Source organism: Rutidosis leptorrhynchoides, chromosome 8 (assembly GCF_046630445.1).
Source record: "Rutidosis leptorrhynchoides isolate AG116_Rl617_1_P2 chromosome 8, CSIRO_AGI_Rlap_v1, whole genome shotgun sequence".
Lineage (NCBI taxonomy): Eukaryota > Viridiplantae > Streptophyta > Magnoliopsida > Asterales > Asteraceae > Rutidosis > Rutidosis leptorrhynchoides.
In genome coordinates, this window is record NC_092340.1 from 148,011,247 (window position 1) to 148,031,161 (window position 19,915).

The 19,915-nt window shown below is 31.8% G+C and overlaps 1 protein-coding gene across 4 annotated transcripts; it reads right to left on the reverse strand.

Annotated features, from left to right (window-relative positions):
• Positions 1-16,989: 16,989 nt before the first annotated feature.
• On the reverse strand, positions 16,990-19,713 carry LOC139862963 (F-box/LRR-repeat protein 13-like). 4 transcript variants are annotated; one of them, XM_071851597.1, is made up of 4 exons: positions 17,996-19,407; positions 17,684-17,890; positions 17,184-17,350; positions 16,990-17,099 (listed from the first exon to the last, which is right to left on the reverse strand). In XM_071851597.1, exons 1-4 carry the CDS (start codon positions 19,187-19,189, stop codon positions 17,063-17,065), a joined length of 1,605 nt encoding a protein of 534 aa, XP_071707698.1. In that variant the 5' UTR covers positions 19,190-19,407; the 3' UTR covers positions 16,990-17,062. The 4 variants fall into 4 exon arrangements, with proteins under 4 accessions (XP_071707698.1, XP_071707697.1, XP_071707699.1 ...); XM_071851596.1 differs by adding an exon at positions 19,677-19,713 and having other exon boundaries at positions 17,003-17,350; positions 17,996-19,246; XM_071851598.1 differs by having other exon boundaries at positions 17,003-17,274.
• Between the last annotated feature and the right edge of the window lie 202 nt (positions 19,714-19,915).

Consider the following 19,915-nt stretch of genomic DNA (forward strand, 5'->3'; position numbering starts at 1 on the left):
AGTTTCTAGTAACTCATGTAATGTCGTTTGAAGTAACTGATGTATTTTCTTTTGAAAATAGTTTATAGTTAACAATTATGTGTTATATTATACGCCATAAACACTAAACACTATTTAAACCCTATTAATTATACTCTAAACCCTAAACCATAATTAACCCCTAATTTAACCCTAATTCACAGAGATGCTTTATTTAAAGCTGTAATCAACGGAGATTCTTTATTGATTAAAGCTGTTAAACAGAGATGCTTTATTTAAAGCTGTATTCAACATAGATTCTTTATTGATTAAAGCTGTGAAACAGATATGCTTTATTTAAAGTTGTATTCAACAGAGATTCTTTATGGATTAAAGCTGTAAAACAGAGATGCTTTATTTAAAGCTGTATTCAACAGAGATTTTTTATTGATTAAAGCTGCGAAACAGAGGTGCTTTATTTAAAGCTTTATTCAATAGAGATTCTTTAAGTAAAGCTGTTTTCCACACCTGTATTCTTCCTCTATAAATACAACCCCTAATTTCTCAACAAATCACACCTCATACACCTATTGCTTAATTTACTAAACTTCCCACATTCAAGTTCAAAATGAGTCAAATGTCTATTATGCTACAAGTTAACTACGGTGATGAATTCGACCGAGAGGTTAAGAATTACTCTGGCGGTGAGCAACGGGAGTATTGTTTAAACGTCCAAAATTATCAATTGTCCAATCTGCTAGCATTTCTCAAAGAAGACATACCTATTGACCACAAACAAGTATGGTTTTTCAAGGAGTCCGACAAGCCAGCCACTCTTCTTGAAGAGGAAGAAGACTGGAATGAGCTTTTTGGTCGAGCAGTGACCCGTAATGAAACAATCAAGGTGTACATCGAATTCCGGGACAACGGCAAAAATTGTGTATTCTGATGAAGAGGACTATGTACCTTCCGAGCCACAATATGACACAGATGGCAAGTTCTATTCGGATGATTCGGATGACAGGTTCTCTTCGTATGATTCTGATGATTTCTAGATGTTTAAGCTGTATTCTCGTTGTGATTGTGTTAGCCATGTTTGTGTTTAGCCATGTTTGTGTTTAGTTTCAAAAAAAAATGTAATCGTGTTTGGTGTTTTAATAAAAGTGATGTTAAAAAAATAATCTTTTATAATTAGTAAAAATAATAATAATAATAAATTTAATAATAACAATATTAATAGCAATAACACAATTTTTAGAACTAAATAAACGAGATATGTAGAAGAAGTAGTTGAAGAACAGTTACCGGTAACCGTTCTTTAGAACGGTAACCGTTCCACTGATAGTTGAAGAACGGTTACCATTTTCGACAGTTGAAGAAATGGCTACGTCCATGTGTAAACGCGATAGTTGATGGAAATTAAAACAACTTTATTCATCTTCCAAAACTAAATAAAGAGAAATGCGATTAGAACACCAACTCATGGTTTCTTTTATACCGTTCCACTGATCCTCTGTTCGGCGAAATGTATCGAACGATTCCAGAACAAAGTCATCTTCGTAATACAAGACGTCCGTGTGTTCGAACGGAAGCATTTCTTTCAAAAAGTATAAAAGGTCCTCTAAACCTACGTCGCGAACATCAATTTCTTCGAACGTAGATTTCGAACTACTCCTAATAATCGTAACTCTCATTTGATTACAGAATCTACTTTCGTAATACACTTCCAAAGAGACAATCATCGACGGAATAGTTACCATTTTCGATGTATTTGATGTGTGTATGAGGTTAAAAATATATGAATAAAGGCTACTAGTGATGGAAATTAAAACAACTTTATTCATCTTCCAAAACTAAATAAAGAGAAATGCGATTAGAATGCCAACTCAGGATTTCTTTTATACCATTCCACTCATCCTCTGTTCGGAGATATGTAGTGGACAATTCTGGAACACAGTCATCTTCGTAATACAAGACGTCCGTGTGTTCGAACGGAACCATTTCTTTCAAAAAGTATAAAAGGTCCTCTAAACCTACGTCGCGAACATCAATTTCTTCGAACGTAGATTTCGAACTACTCATATAATCGTAATCTCTCATTTGATTACGGAATCTACTTCCGTAATACACTTCCAAAGAGACAATAAATATAACCAAGGTATATCTTTTTGATCAGAGGTTGAATCGATCATCAGAAGAAGAATTAGGACAAAAATTAGGATACCATCTCGGAAAATCAAACTTCCATCTAAGAGAAGCAAATGAAAGGCTTTCATAAAATTTTCGTAGAATCGAGAATGAAGTTTTCAATCTGTACATGCCAGATCATGAATTAATAACTGCATCCAAATTCGAAAAAATCCCAATTGTTTCCATTTTTGGAATGGAATATTTAGGGAATCTCTATGAATAGGATCAAAGCTTATTCCATGGTATTTATTCGAACGGTTACTATTTTCGATGTATTTAATGTGTGTATGAGGTAAAAATATATGAATAAAGGCTACTAGTGAAGAACTTTATTCATTTTCCAAAACTAAATAAAGAGAAATGCGATTAGAACACCAACTCAGGGTTTATTTATACCGTTCCACTGATCCTCTGTTCGGAGATATGTAGCGGACAATTTCGGAACACAGTCATCTTCGTAATACAAGACGTCCGTGTGTTCGAACGGAACCATTTCTTTCAAAAAGAATAAAAGGTCATCTAAACCTAGGTCGCGAACATCAATTTCTTCGAACGTAGATTTCGAACTACTCGTATAATTGCAATCTCTCATTTGATTACGGAATCTACTTCCGTAATACACTTCCAAAGAGACAATCATCGACGGAACGGTTACCATTTTCAATGTATTTGATGTGTGTGGGGTTAAAAATATATGTAATGTTAATTAGTTATTATATATTTATGCTCTTATTTATAGAATCTGTAATAGACCATTTGCGGCGCACCATACTAGCGGGAGACTGTCACACCCCCCAAAATGGACCAGGGGTAATTGTGACCAATCATATCATAACACAGTTGTATAAACGAGAATGACTATATATGAGACTTTTTAAATAAAACCTTTGTTAATAAAACAGCGAAAGCAGTAATACATGTTTACATTATTATTAAAACGTAAAATAAATGTTTATGAACTAAAATATAATATGCGATGTGGACTCCATGCAAGCATCAAATCTATCATCACAAAGTTGCAAACAGCTAGCTCAATCATCACCTAAGACAAAACATGCTTAAAGTGTCAATCAAAAAGGCTGAGTGAAATTCACAGGTTTATAAATAATATCCAAAGTTTTAGATCACAAGATTTAGTTTAAAGTTGATTGATATAGAAATATCAATCTAAAAGTGTTGCTGCATTTTGTAATATCGCTACTAAACAAGTTTACCCTATGACACCTTGTACTGTCAGTGTCGTGAAATTATTATTATGTAACCAAAGACCAACGGTCGAATGGTTAGAGACGTTACTCTCAATAGTCCTACTCACAATAATTAAGTTTGCATTTAAACGTAGCAATTAACGATATTACGGTAGGGATTTAGCATGAATCAAAGCATGACAGCATAGTTAACAATTTAGTACTTGTGTCTAAGTGTAAAACAGTTATAAAGCAAGCATGTGTCTCACCCCAAAAGTTATAAATAGTTAAGTAAACAGTAAAAGTGGGGCTATGAAAATCACCTTAGTAGCACAAAAGAGTATTCCACGAAAGAATTGAACGAAAGGACGTGACCGAGATATCAACCTAGAGATAGAACGTATGATCAGACATTGCCTAACAAACAATAGTATATAGTACTATATTGATAGTAATGGTTCACTAAAGAATTTCCATTTTCGGAAGGTTACTATTTATGGAAAGTTTCCACTTATAGTAATTTTCCAATTTTAGAAAGTTCGAGTTAATCTTTAGCAATACGTTGTATAACTTTACTCAAACTTCGTTGATATCAAATAAGTCAGGAATGACCAGATATAACCGGGGGCCCAGGACTCTTGACCAGAATCTAAGTCATGGCATTCGAGATCCACAAGCTTACCCATAAATGGCAACCTAGACATCATTCACTTACGACCGTGAGTAGCGATGAAGTTCACATGAATTGTACATTATCTTTGATTAACCTTCACTTTAGGTTTATATGTTATTATATATGTTATATTATATTTATTATTGTATTAACAATTTGATTGTCATATATTATATACTATAAGTTATTATTATTAAATTAGTATAGTTATAAAATAAGTGTTTATTAATAATGTATTGTTATTAACTTACATTATAAGCATTATACTTTATTATATAGTATACTTAATTATTAACCGTAAGTTATAATAATAATATTAATTTAGTATATGTAATATACTTATGTTAATCGAAAATCATACTAATATATGTTAATTCGAATATTAATTCATTAAATATTATATTTATAATTTTTATAAACTTAGTTAATTATACAATTCAGTAGGATATTTTATAAAAATAATTTTATCAAGTTTTTGTATTTATTTCCCACTTTTCTTTATATATATACTCGGTTTATATTAATCAAATTTAATTAGGTAATAAATATTAAATCGAACTAAATAAATAATTTTATATTTTTTGCAGGTTCTATATTATGTAAAAATGTTATAAAAATTATTAAATCAAATTTATATCAAAATATTATTTATTTAATGTTTTCTAATTATTTAACCATTGTAATCGGCCTATAATTAAATAAATAGGAAAAATAATTTAAAATTAATTTTTATATTTTTTTAAAGTATCTAGTGATGCTACTAATCATATAAAAATATTTAATACATGTTTGTATTTATTTTGTATTTTCTTTATTATTTCTCTCGGTTTAGAATAATGCAAAAGTAAATTATTTTTAAATATTAATCGTCCCATTTATTTAATTTTTATAATTTTTGCTTGTTTATAAAAGTATAATAATCTCAAAAAAAAATTATAATTATTTTTATTAATGTTTAATATTTTATTATGAATTTTATATTGTTTTTATGTTTAAATACTATATAATTCGTATTTAATTATAAATAAAATTCTATAAATTATCAAAATTATTTCTATACATCATAATACTTATAATACTAATTATAACATGTAAAAATAATTTATATATATTAAATTCGAATTTTTAAAGAATATACAAAAAAATAAAAGCAATTCGATAAAAAATATAGAAAATACCTCAAGTACTTTCCCAAGTTTGTGAGAGAGTTTTTCCAAAGATTTGATACAAGTTTTTATGAAATGGAAGTGGGTATTTATAGGGAAAAAATGGTTGGTGAAAAGAAAAAATATAAATAAAATAAAGGTGCCAATTTTGACAAAAAATAAAAACATGTTAAAAATATTTTTAATAAGTTTTTGTTTTTGAAAATATTTAGTCAAAATTCATGGGCTCATTATTTAATTTATAAAAAAAATCTCTTTTTTTTATAAGCTAAAAATATATATATATAATGATTAAAATAACTTATCATTTAATTAATAATTATGTTTCATATAGTTTTAAATATAATACGCATTAATATTAATATTAACTAAAGTTATTTTATATAATTAGTGTAAACTTTAGTTAACAAAAAGTGTTGACTAAAAATAAATATTTGATCAATGTCAAATTTAATTATATATTACGTATGGATAACAACCCTATAGTCAAATTAGTCAATTCAGGTATGAAAATATGAGGGTTGTTATAGAGACGGAATCTAGCGGGAACTAGTGCGGAGGGAAAAATTAAGCGCCAAAAACTAATACGACGCTTATTGGCGGCGCACCTTTTGCGGCGACAAGCATCCGGGCCCACTGTTCAACCTTTTACCAGAATTTGCCAGCGAAGAAAAATGAAAAAGAAAATACAACAAATTTATTTGCGGCGACGTCCCAAAAAACATCGCCGCAATTGCACGTAGGTCCCATTTGGCTGGTCAAAAGACTGAAATTTTTGTCATTTAGTGGTGCATTTGCGGCGAGGTCAGGGCGCCGCAAAAGTCCTTCGTCGAATGTCCTTTTTTCTAGTAGTGAAACGGTCACGGAATATCAATTAGGACCCCTACATCTGAGTTGAGTAGATAATACTTTTTCCTAGGGTAGTCAAATTTGTTACACTGTAAGTCTACATAATAGTATTAAGATATTCTAAGTTTAAAAGACGGGAAGATGTGATACATCACAAAAAGGAATTTTAATTGGAGTGTAGGAACTATGTAATCACCTTTGTGGTTTGCCGTTTGCAACATCCGTAATCGGAGGTGCTGAAGATATAGCGGATGTTAACAGATAGTAAAAAGAAAAAGGAATATAATAATTACAACAAAAAGGTCAAGTTTACACGCTTATTTATGGATATGCACACGCTTCAGAGCATGTAAATATATTAAGCTCACACTTGGGTATGGCGTGCGGAATTTGGGCGTAACAAAATTTTAGACAATCTACACGCTTCTGAGCGTGAGTTTTTGGACTACAGTTCACACTTTTTTAAGTGTGAGTAATTGAGGCTACATCTTCACTCTTTTAAGTGTGGGTTTCAAAGCTACGTCTACACACAAATAAGCGTGAGGAACAGAAATTAAATTAGTATTTGAAACTACATTTTCACGCTTTTAAGAGCGAGTAATTGAGGTGTATACATGTATACATATATTTATATATAGGTTCATATATGTGTATATGTATGTATATATCCACGCATGCACTATGAAATTGAAATTGAATACATAAATTGCACCAAAATATGATTCTAGCAGTGAACTTTAAAAATCTAAAATCACATGCATCCATATATCTTTTACAAGAGATAAAACTCATAACCATACAGTACACTTCTTATGATTGATACACCAAAATGCATAAAGAAGTACACCAACATATGTTTCTAGCAGCTTATAATGATTTACAATTAGTTCTTGAAAATCGCAGGCCACAACGCACTCATTCATTATTTTCTGCAAAAAATAAAAGAAAACAAATCAACCAAGAAAATATTAGTCTGTTAAGTTGAAAATACATTAGTTAACTCAAGAATCTATTTTCACAACTATAGTAGCAACAGTGGTGAGGGGCGTTACCGATTCCGAGCCGAAATTCAGAAGAAATGAACATCAGATTCCCAGCTTGAAAAGGATACATGTCATGATATTAGTGGTACTAAATCTATTGCATCATGAGATGAGTTCATTATTACAAATAATTCAGAACAGAAACCTCAGACAATCAATCTTGTAAAAACTATAAAGGAGAGATGCATAATCTCACCGACATCAGGATGTCCATCTTTGTAAAAACTATAAAGCAGAGATGCATAATTGCTTTTATTTACATGGTTGGCCACATAGAGATACCTGGTATGTTCACGTCTTGCTCAGTTCAGATTTTCAGTCAATGTAGAAGACATGAAGCTGAGGACCACCTGGGCTGCCATAACCAAAATGTCCAGCAGCCGAAGCTGAAAAAGTAATCATACGATCCGTTACTATCATCAGTTGGCTTTCAACAGTAATCAAGTCAGTCGCAGATCTTTCAACTTAAAATCTGGAAGCATGTTAAACTGCACATGATCAAACAAAACAAATGAAAAAATTAAAACAAACTCCATAATGTATCAACTCCATGGAAATGTATCCAAAAGTAAATGTAAATATGTTTTAATTTACTTAAGATAGTTAGAATCACCTAAAGTAAATGTATTTTACTTAAGATAGTTGGAATCACCTAAAGTAAATGCATCAACTCCATTGGTAATGCTTTGAAAAGGCCCAAATGAACATGTTAAACTAGAGAGCAAGCATCACCAAGAAATGATTTGCACATGTTAAACTAGTTCCCCATCACCAACATAGGATTTTAAACCTTTAGAAACTCAATGGCAATTATCACCTTCTAAAAAGTATACAACTTCACAAACTTTCTACTATATTCTTAGACTTTCATCATCTTAGAATTTTTTTATCAATCAATAACCTTGAAGTCCACTTCTAATAGATCTAATACAACAACCAAATGTACGTTCTCATTCAGGCATTTTAACATACACCTAGAATGCGTTGAACCGATTCATCACTATTAAAGGATGTTCAGCTGAGAGAATCCCAAGGCCGTAATGCCTCAATAGTATAATCAATTTTTGTGTGTAAGAAACTATGTATAACATAAGCAGATGCAAGTAAAATAAATTTTATGACTCATCAAGCTTAGTAGATGAGCAACAAACACTGTTTGAAGCAAGAGCAAAGGAAAAGTTGTAGCTTAGGGTTCACAATTGAGTGCATAATCACTCACATTAAGTTCTCTACAAAAGCCTTTATCATGTTAAAATGTTGAATTCTTAAACTTATACGGAGTAAAAACATATACATATACATATACATAGCATATAAATCATTAACTATCGAAAAAGTGTTGAGAAGTGTACAAACTTCAGGAGCCAAGTCTGAAAACATGCGACTGATTACATCGGTTTCAGAAGGTCATAAATTTCAAACGATTATAAGACATGATTCAACACACGAAGTCCTAATCAAATGAATAAAGGTCCAAAAATTAACAGAAATGAATGATGATTACTAGTAAATTGACATAAAATTAGCTAGGTTTATAATCTAAACTCATTAGATTGATCGATTTACCGCAGTAGTTTTTAATCGAATGTCAGTGAGCGAATGATGATGAAGGATTAGAAAGTTAGGGCTCCAATTAGAGAGAACTTGAATTGTGGATGAAGGAGAGAACCTGTAAACGATTAGAACTGCAAACGAGAGAACTTGATTACCGCGATTCGAACTTTTTTAACATTGTCGTTGATGTTAGGGTTGAGAAACTATAAACGAATAAAATATGAAGATAAAGGAATCGCTAATAGGAACAGAAATTCGATAATTGGAATGTGGATTTTAGTTCTGTACCATCTTTTCTATAGGAAACTGAAAGTTTTAAGCTCAATCACTATTTATTTGTTCAAAGGCTTTGAAGTTCTATCATTTTATATTCTCAAACTCTTTGCTTGTACACACTTTTAAGTATGATTTCTTTTAATTTATATATATTGTTATAATATATAAATATATATATATATATATAAATGGATAGTCAATTATTGATACACAAAAGTAATATTATTGTATTACCTAAACTTGTGATATTTTTGCTATAAATAGCCATGAATGCAAGCATTAAACTTGCACCATTTCTCACACTTACAAAGTGTTTCTTTCTTTCTCTCCATTATCATCTTTGTTCTTACACTTCATTATTAGTATTCTAAATCAAGAATCAAATCACTAAAGGTAGTTATAAGCCTACTGAATTATAACATCAAGAATCAAACCACTAAAGGTAGTTATAAGCCTACTGAATTATAACACGTTATCAGCACGATAATCTTAATACTAATTATGGTTGGCTCTGCCACCTAAATGATATATGGTCGGTTATACCACCTGAATAATATATGGTCGACACTGTCGCCTAATTATCATTTATGTTACTAACATTTATATTTCAATTATCTAACATTTATATGGCCGACACTGTCGCCTAATTATCATTTATGTTACTAACATTTATATTTCAATTATCTAACATTTATATGGCCGACACTGTCGCCTAATTATCATTTATGTTACTAACATTTATATTTCAATTATCTAACATTTATATGGCCGACACTGTCGCCTAATTATCATTTATGTTACTAACATTTATATTTCTATTATCTAACATTTATATGGCCGACACTGTCGCCTAATTATCATTTATGTTTACTAATATTTATATTTATGTTATATAACATTTATTAATGATTGCTTACATATGGTCGACACTGTCACCTACTTATCATTTATGTTATATTAAATTTATGTTTAATTTTTATATACTTATGAATATAAAGTGACTATAATTTATCATGTTGTTTGTTTTAATAGAAAATGTCGAATCTGGAAAAGCTTAAATTTACTCCTTTAGAATCAACTGGAAACAACTACATGCCATGGGTTATAAAAGTAAAAATGCATCTTAGATCAATGGGTATTCTTGAAGCCATAAATGAAAACAACACTTGTTCTGAAAAAGAACAAGCAACGGCATGTTGCTTTATTCATCAACATATTGATGAATGCTTACAAAATAATTATGTGACTGTAGAAGATCCCCATGTTTTATGGGAAGGTCTCAAAAGCAGATTCAATAATCAAAGAGAAATTTTACTTCCAGCTGCTATGGAACAATGGAGAACATTAAGGTTCCAAGACTTTAAGAAAGTAAATGAATATAGCTCAGCTCTGTATAATACATGTTCACAACTTAAATTCTGTGGACATGAAATAAGTGATGCAGACATGATGGAGAAAACTTTCTCCACAATGAATGCTGCAAACATCACAGTGCAAAGAAATTTGAGAATGCTAAAGTTCAAAACATATCCTGAACTTAATTCATATCTCTTAGTTGCAGAGCAAAATGATGAGCTATTAATGAAAAATCAGCAATCCCGTCCTACTGGTACACTTGCAATCCCTGAAGCAAATACTGCAAATAATTATAAACAGGGACAAGGACGCGGGCAAGGTCGTGGTTATAATAACCATCACCATCATCATGCCAAAAGCCATAACTATGGTAGAAACCATCCTTATGGTAATGGTAATGGGCGAGGACGTGGTCGTGGTCGTTGCCGTGGTGGTCAAAGAAATAATAATCCACGAAAATATAAATATCAACCACAAAACAAGCCCACTAAACAAGATGTTGAAGAAAATTCTTCTAAAAATTCTGAAGAATCTTGCTACAGATGTGGTAGAATGGGCCACTGGGCTAATACTTGCCGAACATCTAAACATCTTGTTAAGATGTATCAGGATTCGCTGAAAGATAAAGAAAAGGAAGTAAACTTTGTGGATAACGTCGATCCAACAGTCACTGAGAAACCATCTGATTTATATGAAGATTTCTTGAATGTTTAAGTTGTGTGTCTTTCGAAAAATAAACGATTTAATATCGTCTGTCTTTGTCATTATGTTTGCTAAATGTTTCAGTACTATCTATTTGCGTTTAAAATATTGTGTAATATTAATGTACTCACTATTTATTTCTTATATATGAAGTTCAATATGAATTTTGCTGGAATACAACATCAATCAAGTGGTGGAGATCTCTGTATAGCAGACAGTGGAACTATACACACTATACTTAAATCCGAGAAATATTTTATTGATCTAAAACCAACGGAAGGAACTATACATACAATATCAGGACCTGCTAACTTGATAAAAGGGATAGGAAAGGCAAATTTCATACTACCAAATGGTACAAAATTTTTAATAAATGATGCCTTATTTTCTCCCAAGTCAAGCAGAAATTTATTGAGTTTCTCCGACATATACCTTAACGGGTATGATTATCAGTCAGTGACAACAGAAAATGAGAAATATTTAAGTATCACTGACAAGAGTCATGTGGTTGAAAAACTGCCAAGACTTAGTTCTGGATTACATTATACACATATAAATGTACCAGAAATACATATGGTAGTTAACGAAAAATATATTGATCCTGGTGTATTCAGTTTATGGCATAACAGATTAGGCCATCCAGGATCAACAATGATGAAAAGGATTATTGAATGTACTCATGGACATCCACTAAAGGATAGAAAAATCCATCATGATACAATGGTTCCATGTACATCTTGCTCTCTTGGAAAATTGATAACTAGACCCTCACCACTTAAGGTTGAGAAAGAATCACCAATGTTTCTTGAAAGAATTCAAGGTGATATATGTGGACCAATTCATCCACCATGTGGACCATTTAGATATTTCATGGTTCTAATAGACGCATCTAGCAGATGGTCTCATGTTTGTCTGTTATCAAGCCGTAATGTGGCATTTGCAAAATTTCTTGCCCAAATTATTAAATTGAGAGCTCATTTTCCTGATTACACCATTAAAAGGGTGAGACTTGATAATGCTGGTGAATTTACATCTCAAGCATTTAATGACTATTGCATGTCTATAGGAATTGTTGTTGAACATTCTGTTGCTCATGTGCATACACAAAATGGTTTAGCCGAGTCATTGATTAAACGTTTACAGTTAATCGCTAGACCATTGATAATGAGAACAAAACTCCCTGTATCTATATGGGGTCATGCAATTTTACATGCTGCTGCATTGATTCGCATCAGACCAAGTGCAAGTCATAAATATTCCCCCCTACAACTTGCTTTTGGTCAAGAGCCAAATATTTCCCATCTTAGAACATTTGGTTGTGCAGTGTATGTTCCAATTGCGACACCACAACGTACAAAAATGGGTCCTCAAAGGAGGTTGGGAATATATGTTGGATATGAAACATCTTCAATATTAAGGTATATTGAACCTATGACAGGTGACGTTTTTACAGCACGTTTTGCTGATTGTCATTTTAATGAAACATTGTTCCCTAGATTAGGGGGAGAAATGAAAAATAAAGAAAATGATGTTTCATGGTGTGAACCTCAATTAAAGTATCTTGATCCTCGCACAAAAGAATGCGAGACAGAAGTTCAAAAGATAATGCATATACAAGAACTTGCAAATCAATTGCCTGATGCATTTACAGATACAAAAACGGTGACAAAATCATATATACCAGCAGTAAATACTCCAGCTCGAATTGAAATTCCAAAAGCTGGCAATAACGTCACTCATGAATCTTTGCCACGTCAGAAATGTGGAAGACCAATTGGTTCAAAGGATAAAAATCCTCGAAAAAGAAAATCAGCTGATAATGAAGTAAAAGAAAGTGTTCAAGAAGAACCACAAATCAGTACTCCTACTGCAGAGGAGATTGATGATGTCAATACAGAAATTGCAATCAATTATGCATATTCAAAAATATTATGGAACCGAAATGAAATGAAAAATCTTGATGAGAAATTTTCATTTAATGTTGCATATGACATCATGAATAATGATGATGATCCAGAACCAACATCTATGGTTGAATGTCAAAATAGACATGATTGGGCTCAATGGAAAGAAGCAATACGAGCTGAATTAGAATCACTCAATAAAAGAAAAGTTTTCGGATCCATCATTCTCACTCCTAAAGATGTGAAACCTGTAGGATACAGATGGATTTTTGTCCGAAAAAGAAATGAGAAAAATGAAGTTACAAGGTATAAAGCTAGACTTGTAGCTCAAGGTTTTTCTCAAAGACCGGGAATTGATTATGAAGAAACTTATTCCCCTGTTATGGATGCAATTACTTTTAGGTACTTAATCAGTCTGGCAGTTTCTAAAAATTTAGAAATGCATCTCATGGATGTTGTGACTGCTTACCTATATGGATCACTTGATAGTGATATATATATATATGAAGATACCTGAAGGATTTAAGGTACCAGAAGCATCAAATGCAAAACCCAAAGAAATGTATTCGATTAAATTACAAAGATCTTTATATGGGTTAAAACAATCGGGACGTATGTGGTATAACCGATTAAGTGATTACTTGATAAGCAAAGGGTATACAAATAACCTTACTTGCCCTTGTGTTTTCATTAAGAAAACAACATCCGGATATGTGATCATAGCTGTTTATGTTGATGATCTTAACATCATAGGTACAAATAAAGAGATCTATGAAGCCATTCAACTTCTAAAGAAAGAATTTGAAATGAAAGATCTCGGAAAAACCAAGTATTGCCTTGGTTTACAAATTGAGCATATGCCTAATGGTTTACTTGTACATCAAACAACATATACTGAAAAGATTTTGAAACGTTTCAATATGGACAAGGCAAAACCATTAAGTACTCCTATGGTTGTTAGATCACTCAATGTTGAAACTGATCCATTTCGTCCATGTGAAGATCATGAAGATATTCTTGGACCAGAAGTACCATATCTTAGTGCAATTGGAGCTCTTATGTATCTTATAAATTGTACAAGACCTGACATTTCTTTTGCAGTTAATTTGTTGGCAAGGTTCAGCTCTGCTCCTACCAAAAGACACTGGAATGGGATCAAACACATATTTCGATACCTTCGAGGAACTACTGATTTAGGATTATTTTATTCTAACGAATCAAAACAAGATTTGGTTGGTTATGCTGATGCAGGTTATTTATCTGATCCACATAAAGCTAAATCTCAAACTGGATATGTATTCCTAAATGGAGGTACTGCAATATCATGGCGTTCTCAAAAACAAACACTTGTTGCTACATCATCAAATCATGCCGAAGTGATTGCATTACATGAAGCTACTCGGGAATGTTTTTGGTTGAGATCAATGACACAAATCATTACTGATTCTTGTGGACTAGAACGCGATAAAAGTCCAACAATTATCTATGAAGATAATGCAGCTTGCATAGCACAGATGAAAGAAGGGTATATCAAAAGTGACCGAACCAAACACATACCTCCTAGATTCTTCTCATACACTCAAAATCTCATTAAGGACAACGAGATTGAAATGAGATATGTTCAATCCAGCAAAAACTCTGCTGATCTTTTCACGAAAGCACTTCCAACTGCTATTTTCAGAACACACGTTCATAACATTGGCATGAGACATGTTCAAAAGATGTAACAACCGAAGCGATGTCTACTTGAGGGGGAGTCAACTCCATGCTGCACTCTTTTTCCCTTAGCTAAAGTTTTTCCCACTGGGTTTTCTTTAGCAAGGTTTTTAACGAGGCAGTAACTTACAGTTGATCTTCAACAAACAAAATTGCTATCCAAGGGGGAGTGTTATAATATATAAATATATATATATATAAATGGATAGTCAATTATTGATACACAAAAGTAATATTATTGTATTACCTAAACTTGTGATATTTTTGCTATAAATAGCCATGAATGCAAGCATTAAACTTGCACCATTTCTCACACTTACAAAGTGTTTCTTTCTTTCTCTCCATTATCATCTTTGTTCTTACACTTCATTATTAGTATTCTAAATCAAGAATCAAATCACTAAAGGTAGTTATAAGCCTACTGAATTATAACATCAAGAATCAAACCACTAAAGGTAGTTATAAGCCTACTGAATTATAACATATATATATATATATATATATATATATATATAGGTAGATCAATGGGTAAGTAATCAACCGGAGGAAGCGGGGGGAAGCAAATTTTTTTTTTCTTTTTTTTTGAATTTTTTTCCGGCATCAAGATCACACGGAAATATGAACATTTAGAAGAGACACTTCGTGATGAATGTTATTATTTAGGCGGAAAAACGATCGACAAAAATAACATTCAAGATAATATTGTTCGTGAAGAATATGAACATTTTTTTTTTCATGTTTTGTGAAGTAAAATTTAGTCCGATTTAGAGTTTAGGGTTTAGGATTTAGAGTTTGGTGTTTTGGGTTTATTTTAAAAACTCAATCTAAATCCTAAATCTAAACCCTAAATCTAAACCCTAAACCCTAAATTTCTAAACCCTATAAACCCTAATATCTAAACCCAAATAGCTAAAACCTCAAAATACGCTTGAAGAACACGATAATTGTTATATATTACTTCTTCGAGCGTTTTCCCGCCAAAATAAAAACATTTATCACAAAGTGTCTCTACTAAATGTTCATATTTTCATCTCATCTATATATATATATATATATATATATATATATATATATATATATATATATATATATATATATATATATATATATTAATTTTTCCGTTTATCGCAACGACTAAAAGCGTGATTTTTTAAAAAAGAAAACATTTTTATTCTTCACGCTTATCATTGTGAGCTAAATTTTATAATTTTCACGCTTTAAATTGCAAATTGCAATTCCAATTTTATTTATTTTATCACATTTATACGTATAAAGTTTTCCAGTACAATTATAAATGTGAATATTTTAAATGACTTTCTAAGTTTTCACACTTTTACATGTCTAAATCGTTTACACATTTATCAATGTGAACTTTTGTAAAATTATTTTCACGCTCCTACAAAGCGTGAGTAAAAAAGTGTGGTTATCTTGCAATTTTGTTGTAGTGATAAATATAATAAAAATATAATAATGAGTAGAATATTAAATTATTAATGGGTCGGGTCCTATAAATTTTTCATATGGGCTAATTTTCTAGTGGATGTTAACCGATAGTAAAAAGAAGGAATATAATTAAAATACAAGTATATTGTTAAAAGATTTTTTAATTAATTTTATCAACCTCTTTTATCATCACTAATAACTAATGTAAAACAAAAATATCATAAGTTTTTTTTATATAAAAATAAAATCAGTGATTACACGATAATAAGCAGGTGTGGATCCGGCCAGGACACTTGGATCAGCCTCCCCTAACGATCTTTTTTGCATTGTCGGCTTGTACCATACGTGTTAAAAGGACATTAAAAATGTTTATCATCGGATATGTTGGTTTGAGGTTTTTGGAATGAACGAATGAGTTCAAAATATTGATTAATGTATAAAATGAATGTGTTTCGCAATATCTCAAATTTTGTTACCATTGTTTGTGTACTTGGGCCTCGCTCAACCAAATGCAACTATGTTTTGAACTTGCAATTGAACAACATAAGAAAGACCAAACAGGTATATTCATTAGACATTTGCAAAATAGCCGAATCAAAAGAATAATAAAGCTGTGCAGTACAACTAAACATTTGTTATGGGAACTTCAAGACCATCATCATCAAAAGTATAATCATAGAAAGGCAGAATATATGTAGATCAGTTATATATACTGCAACATTATTCAAAGTTAACTGTCTCTAAATGATTTCTTCAAAGTTAACTGTGTCTAAATGATTTCTTCAGCAGAAGTCCTTAATTAACTCAATGCATTGTACAATCTTCACTAAATCAGTCTGAAGAGGTATGACCAACGATCACTTGTTAAATCTTTAATATCAAACAAAAGTTCATAGTTTCTTCTTTTCTCGGACATAAAAGTAAATTTCAAACATAACAAGTATCGAAAGTTTGTGAAATCAGTGTAGGATAATATATATGTATATGCATTTTTTTTTTTAAAAAAAAGCTTACCCTAATGAACAAGATCAAGCCTCTGTTACATTCACATACCTTTGACTGGTTCAGAACCCTCACTTCGACTGTATAGATACATAACAAGAGACGAAATTTTATATGTAATGCACATGTAAATAGAAATCATAGCTGATAAAAAGATAGTGTACCTTTTTAGCTTGAAGAAGGTGATTGTTTGTGTTAGTTGATCACTCGGTAATGCTTTCAACAATGAAGTCAAGTTACTCATGTGTTTTTCTTCTTTGGACGTAGATGAGAGCACAATCTGAATATTAGTTTGGCCTTGTTCTTGTTGAAGTAGCTTGTCATATGTAAACTATAAAACAAAAAATAAGTTTTTTTTTTTTTTTTTAATTATTTCCGGACCAGGCTTGACAGATCATCCTTGTGATCAAGATTACATTCAAAAAGGGTAAACGGATAAGGTTTTCAGTTCAAGTTACTCGGAAGAGCCGTAATTATACACAGATGTATGCGGCCTAACTGCGGTATCCCGTGACCATATCAGACCCTCCCTTGCCACCCCAAGATGGCTAGCGAGTGAGGTTGAACATTTTATTAGGACCCCAAACACTAAGCTATCTATCTAGGAATGGTTATCAAGAATAAATTCAACAGAGTAATACATACTATAACATATAACTCTTACCTTGACAACGTGGTTCCGTTCTGCAAAGTTAATGAAAGAGAATTTTGATGTTAAAGATAGAGATCGAGGACAAAAACACCAAAGTACAGCATCCACAACAGCAGTATACACAGATAATTCTTTTATGGTGTCCAATTCTAATACTATATGCTCAAGCTCATAAGGTGGTGTTTGAATCCTCTTCAGTTCCGCAACATCTACGAAACTCTGTAAGACAATTAGTTAATACAACATAAACTAGTGATTGATTGACATAAGTTTTTTAAAAATTAATTAAAAGAACATGATTGTATGATGGATATAGGTAGATACCGCGCTAATATGTAACTTCAGAACTTTGAATCCATTATTCTTGTCCAAAAATTCCCTTAATTGCTGGAACCAAAGACTCCCAATATCATCATCAGGGTAACATTCCATAACCTTTTGTGTTTTCGACTCAGCTGAATTTCTTACCAAATGACTAGACGGATAATTAGGGTGATGAGAATACATGAAGAAAAGCAAATTAGGGGCATCAATCATAATATTTTCAAATTCACATCGTGAACAAAGCGCCAATGTCCTCAACGTGTCACTTGAAAACGTCAACTTGTTACAATCTCTGGGAATGTACAAAATCAAATTCTCGATGAAGGGGAATCTGATTAAAAATTCGGATAACACTTCTGTATCCAGATAGGTAAATGTGACGAAAGTCAATGTCGTTAATTTTTTGCATTTTGCCAAGTTCATACATGGATCCCTTGTTTGACACATTTTATTTAAAAAAAGATAAGATAGATTCGGGGCTTCAATATCTATTCTCTCAACTTCCTTATGATATGCGATCCGAACATCTCGAAGATTTTGATGCCCATAAACACAGAATTTAGTAAAACCATCGCAGAATATGAGATATAATTTCTCAAGAAGAGTGCAACAATTTGCTAGATAGTTGATAATTTTCTCATCTATACGGACACCCACAAGTTTCAACAGCTTCAAAGACTTGAACTTGACTCCATCAACCATCAAGGATGAAGGCAGATCACAATGCTTTATTGTCAAAGATGTTAAAGAAGAGATAGATAAGATTACGTCAGGCAAACGGTATCTCGACATCCTATGAGATACGTCATTTATCACCAAAACTTGCATACATTTCTTAAGCATTAATCCAAGGCATTCGTCGATCGCATCTACTTCTTTAGGATCACGAAATTCATCTATTGTGATCTTGAAAGTGTGCAGGCAGAAGTTTTGATTGCGAAATCTGGAGATGGTATAAGCAACGTAGTTGAAAAACACATTCCTCTCATATAGTTCAAAATGATGAATATTGAATTCTAGATACGGGAGGGAAGCCGTTATAGCAAACCATTCTCTAGACAACACACTGATTCGAACAAGGTCTCTTGGAGAATTCAAAAAAGAGAGTATGTGATGGACGACAGATTCAGGAAGTTGTGATATCCTATCCACCATTGTTGTTGTATTTGTATGTACTATTATATTAGCCTCCATGTTGTCGAATTACACTAGGTCTTTGAACAAAATCCAACAGCAAAATTCTTGTAATGTCTACAAAAACATATATCCAAAATACAATATCATACAGAAACAACAATAAACATAAACATGTGATGCATCTTACAAAAATTTCAATATAGCCTAGTGATTGGGCCCCTGATTTACAGATCACAAGTCAAAATTCATTAGTAACATATCTACGAGTGGCCAGGAAAAAGAATCGAAAGGACTGCTTACGGACCGCTTAACTCTGAGTAAAAAAAAAAAAACCCTTTCTCTAGTATCATATTTCATAAATAGGGTCTTATAAACGTCTTACTTTGATGGCAAGCAGACATATATGTTACGATGGTAACTAGATAACAATAATAATAAAAAATAATAATAATAAAAATAATAAAGCTTAAAATATGGGGAAGATGCGATGCATAAAATTGAGGATTTTTAATCAGAGTATAGGTAGGTAGTATTCTGTACTCACCGTTGCGGTTTGCCGTTTGCGGAGTCTGTAATCAGAGGTGCTGAAGAAAATATATCGGTCATCTGATTATTTATACATCTTGGTAGTAGAAGTATTAATGGGCTGGATCCTGTAAATCTCTCAGATGGGCTAACTTTTGAGTGGATATTATACTAGGATGAATAGTACTATTTCAATATTCCGCTTTTCACAAAATTAATTCCCTAACTTCTATTAAAATACAAATCAAACCTTCTACT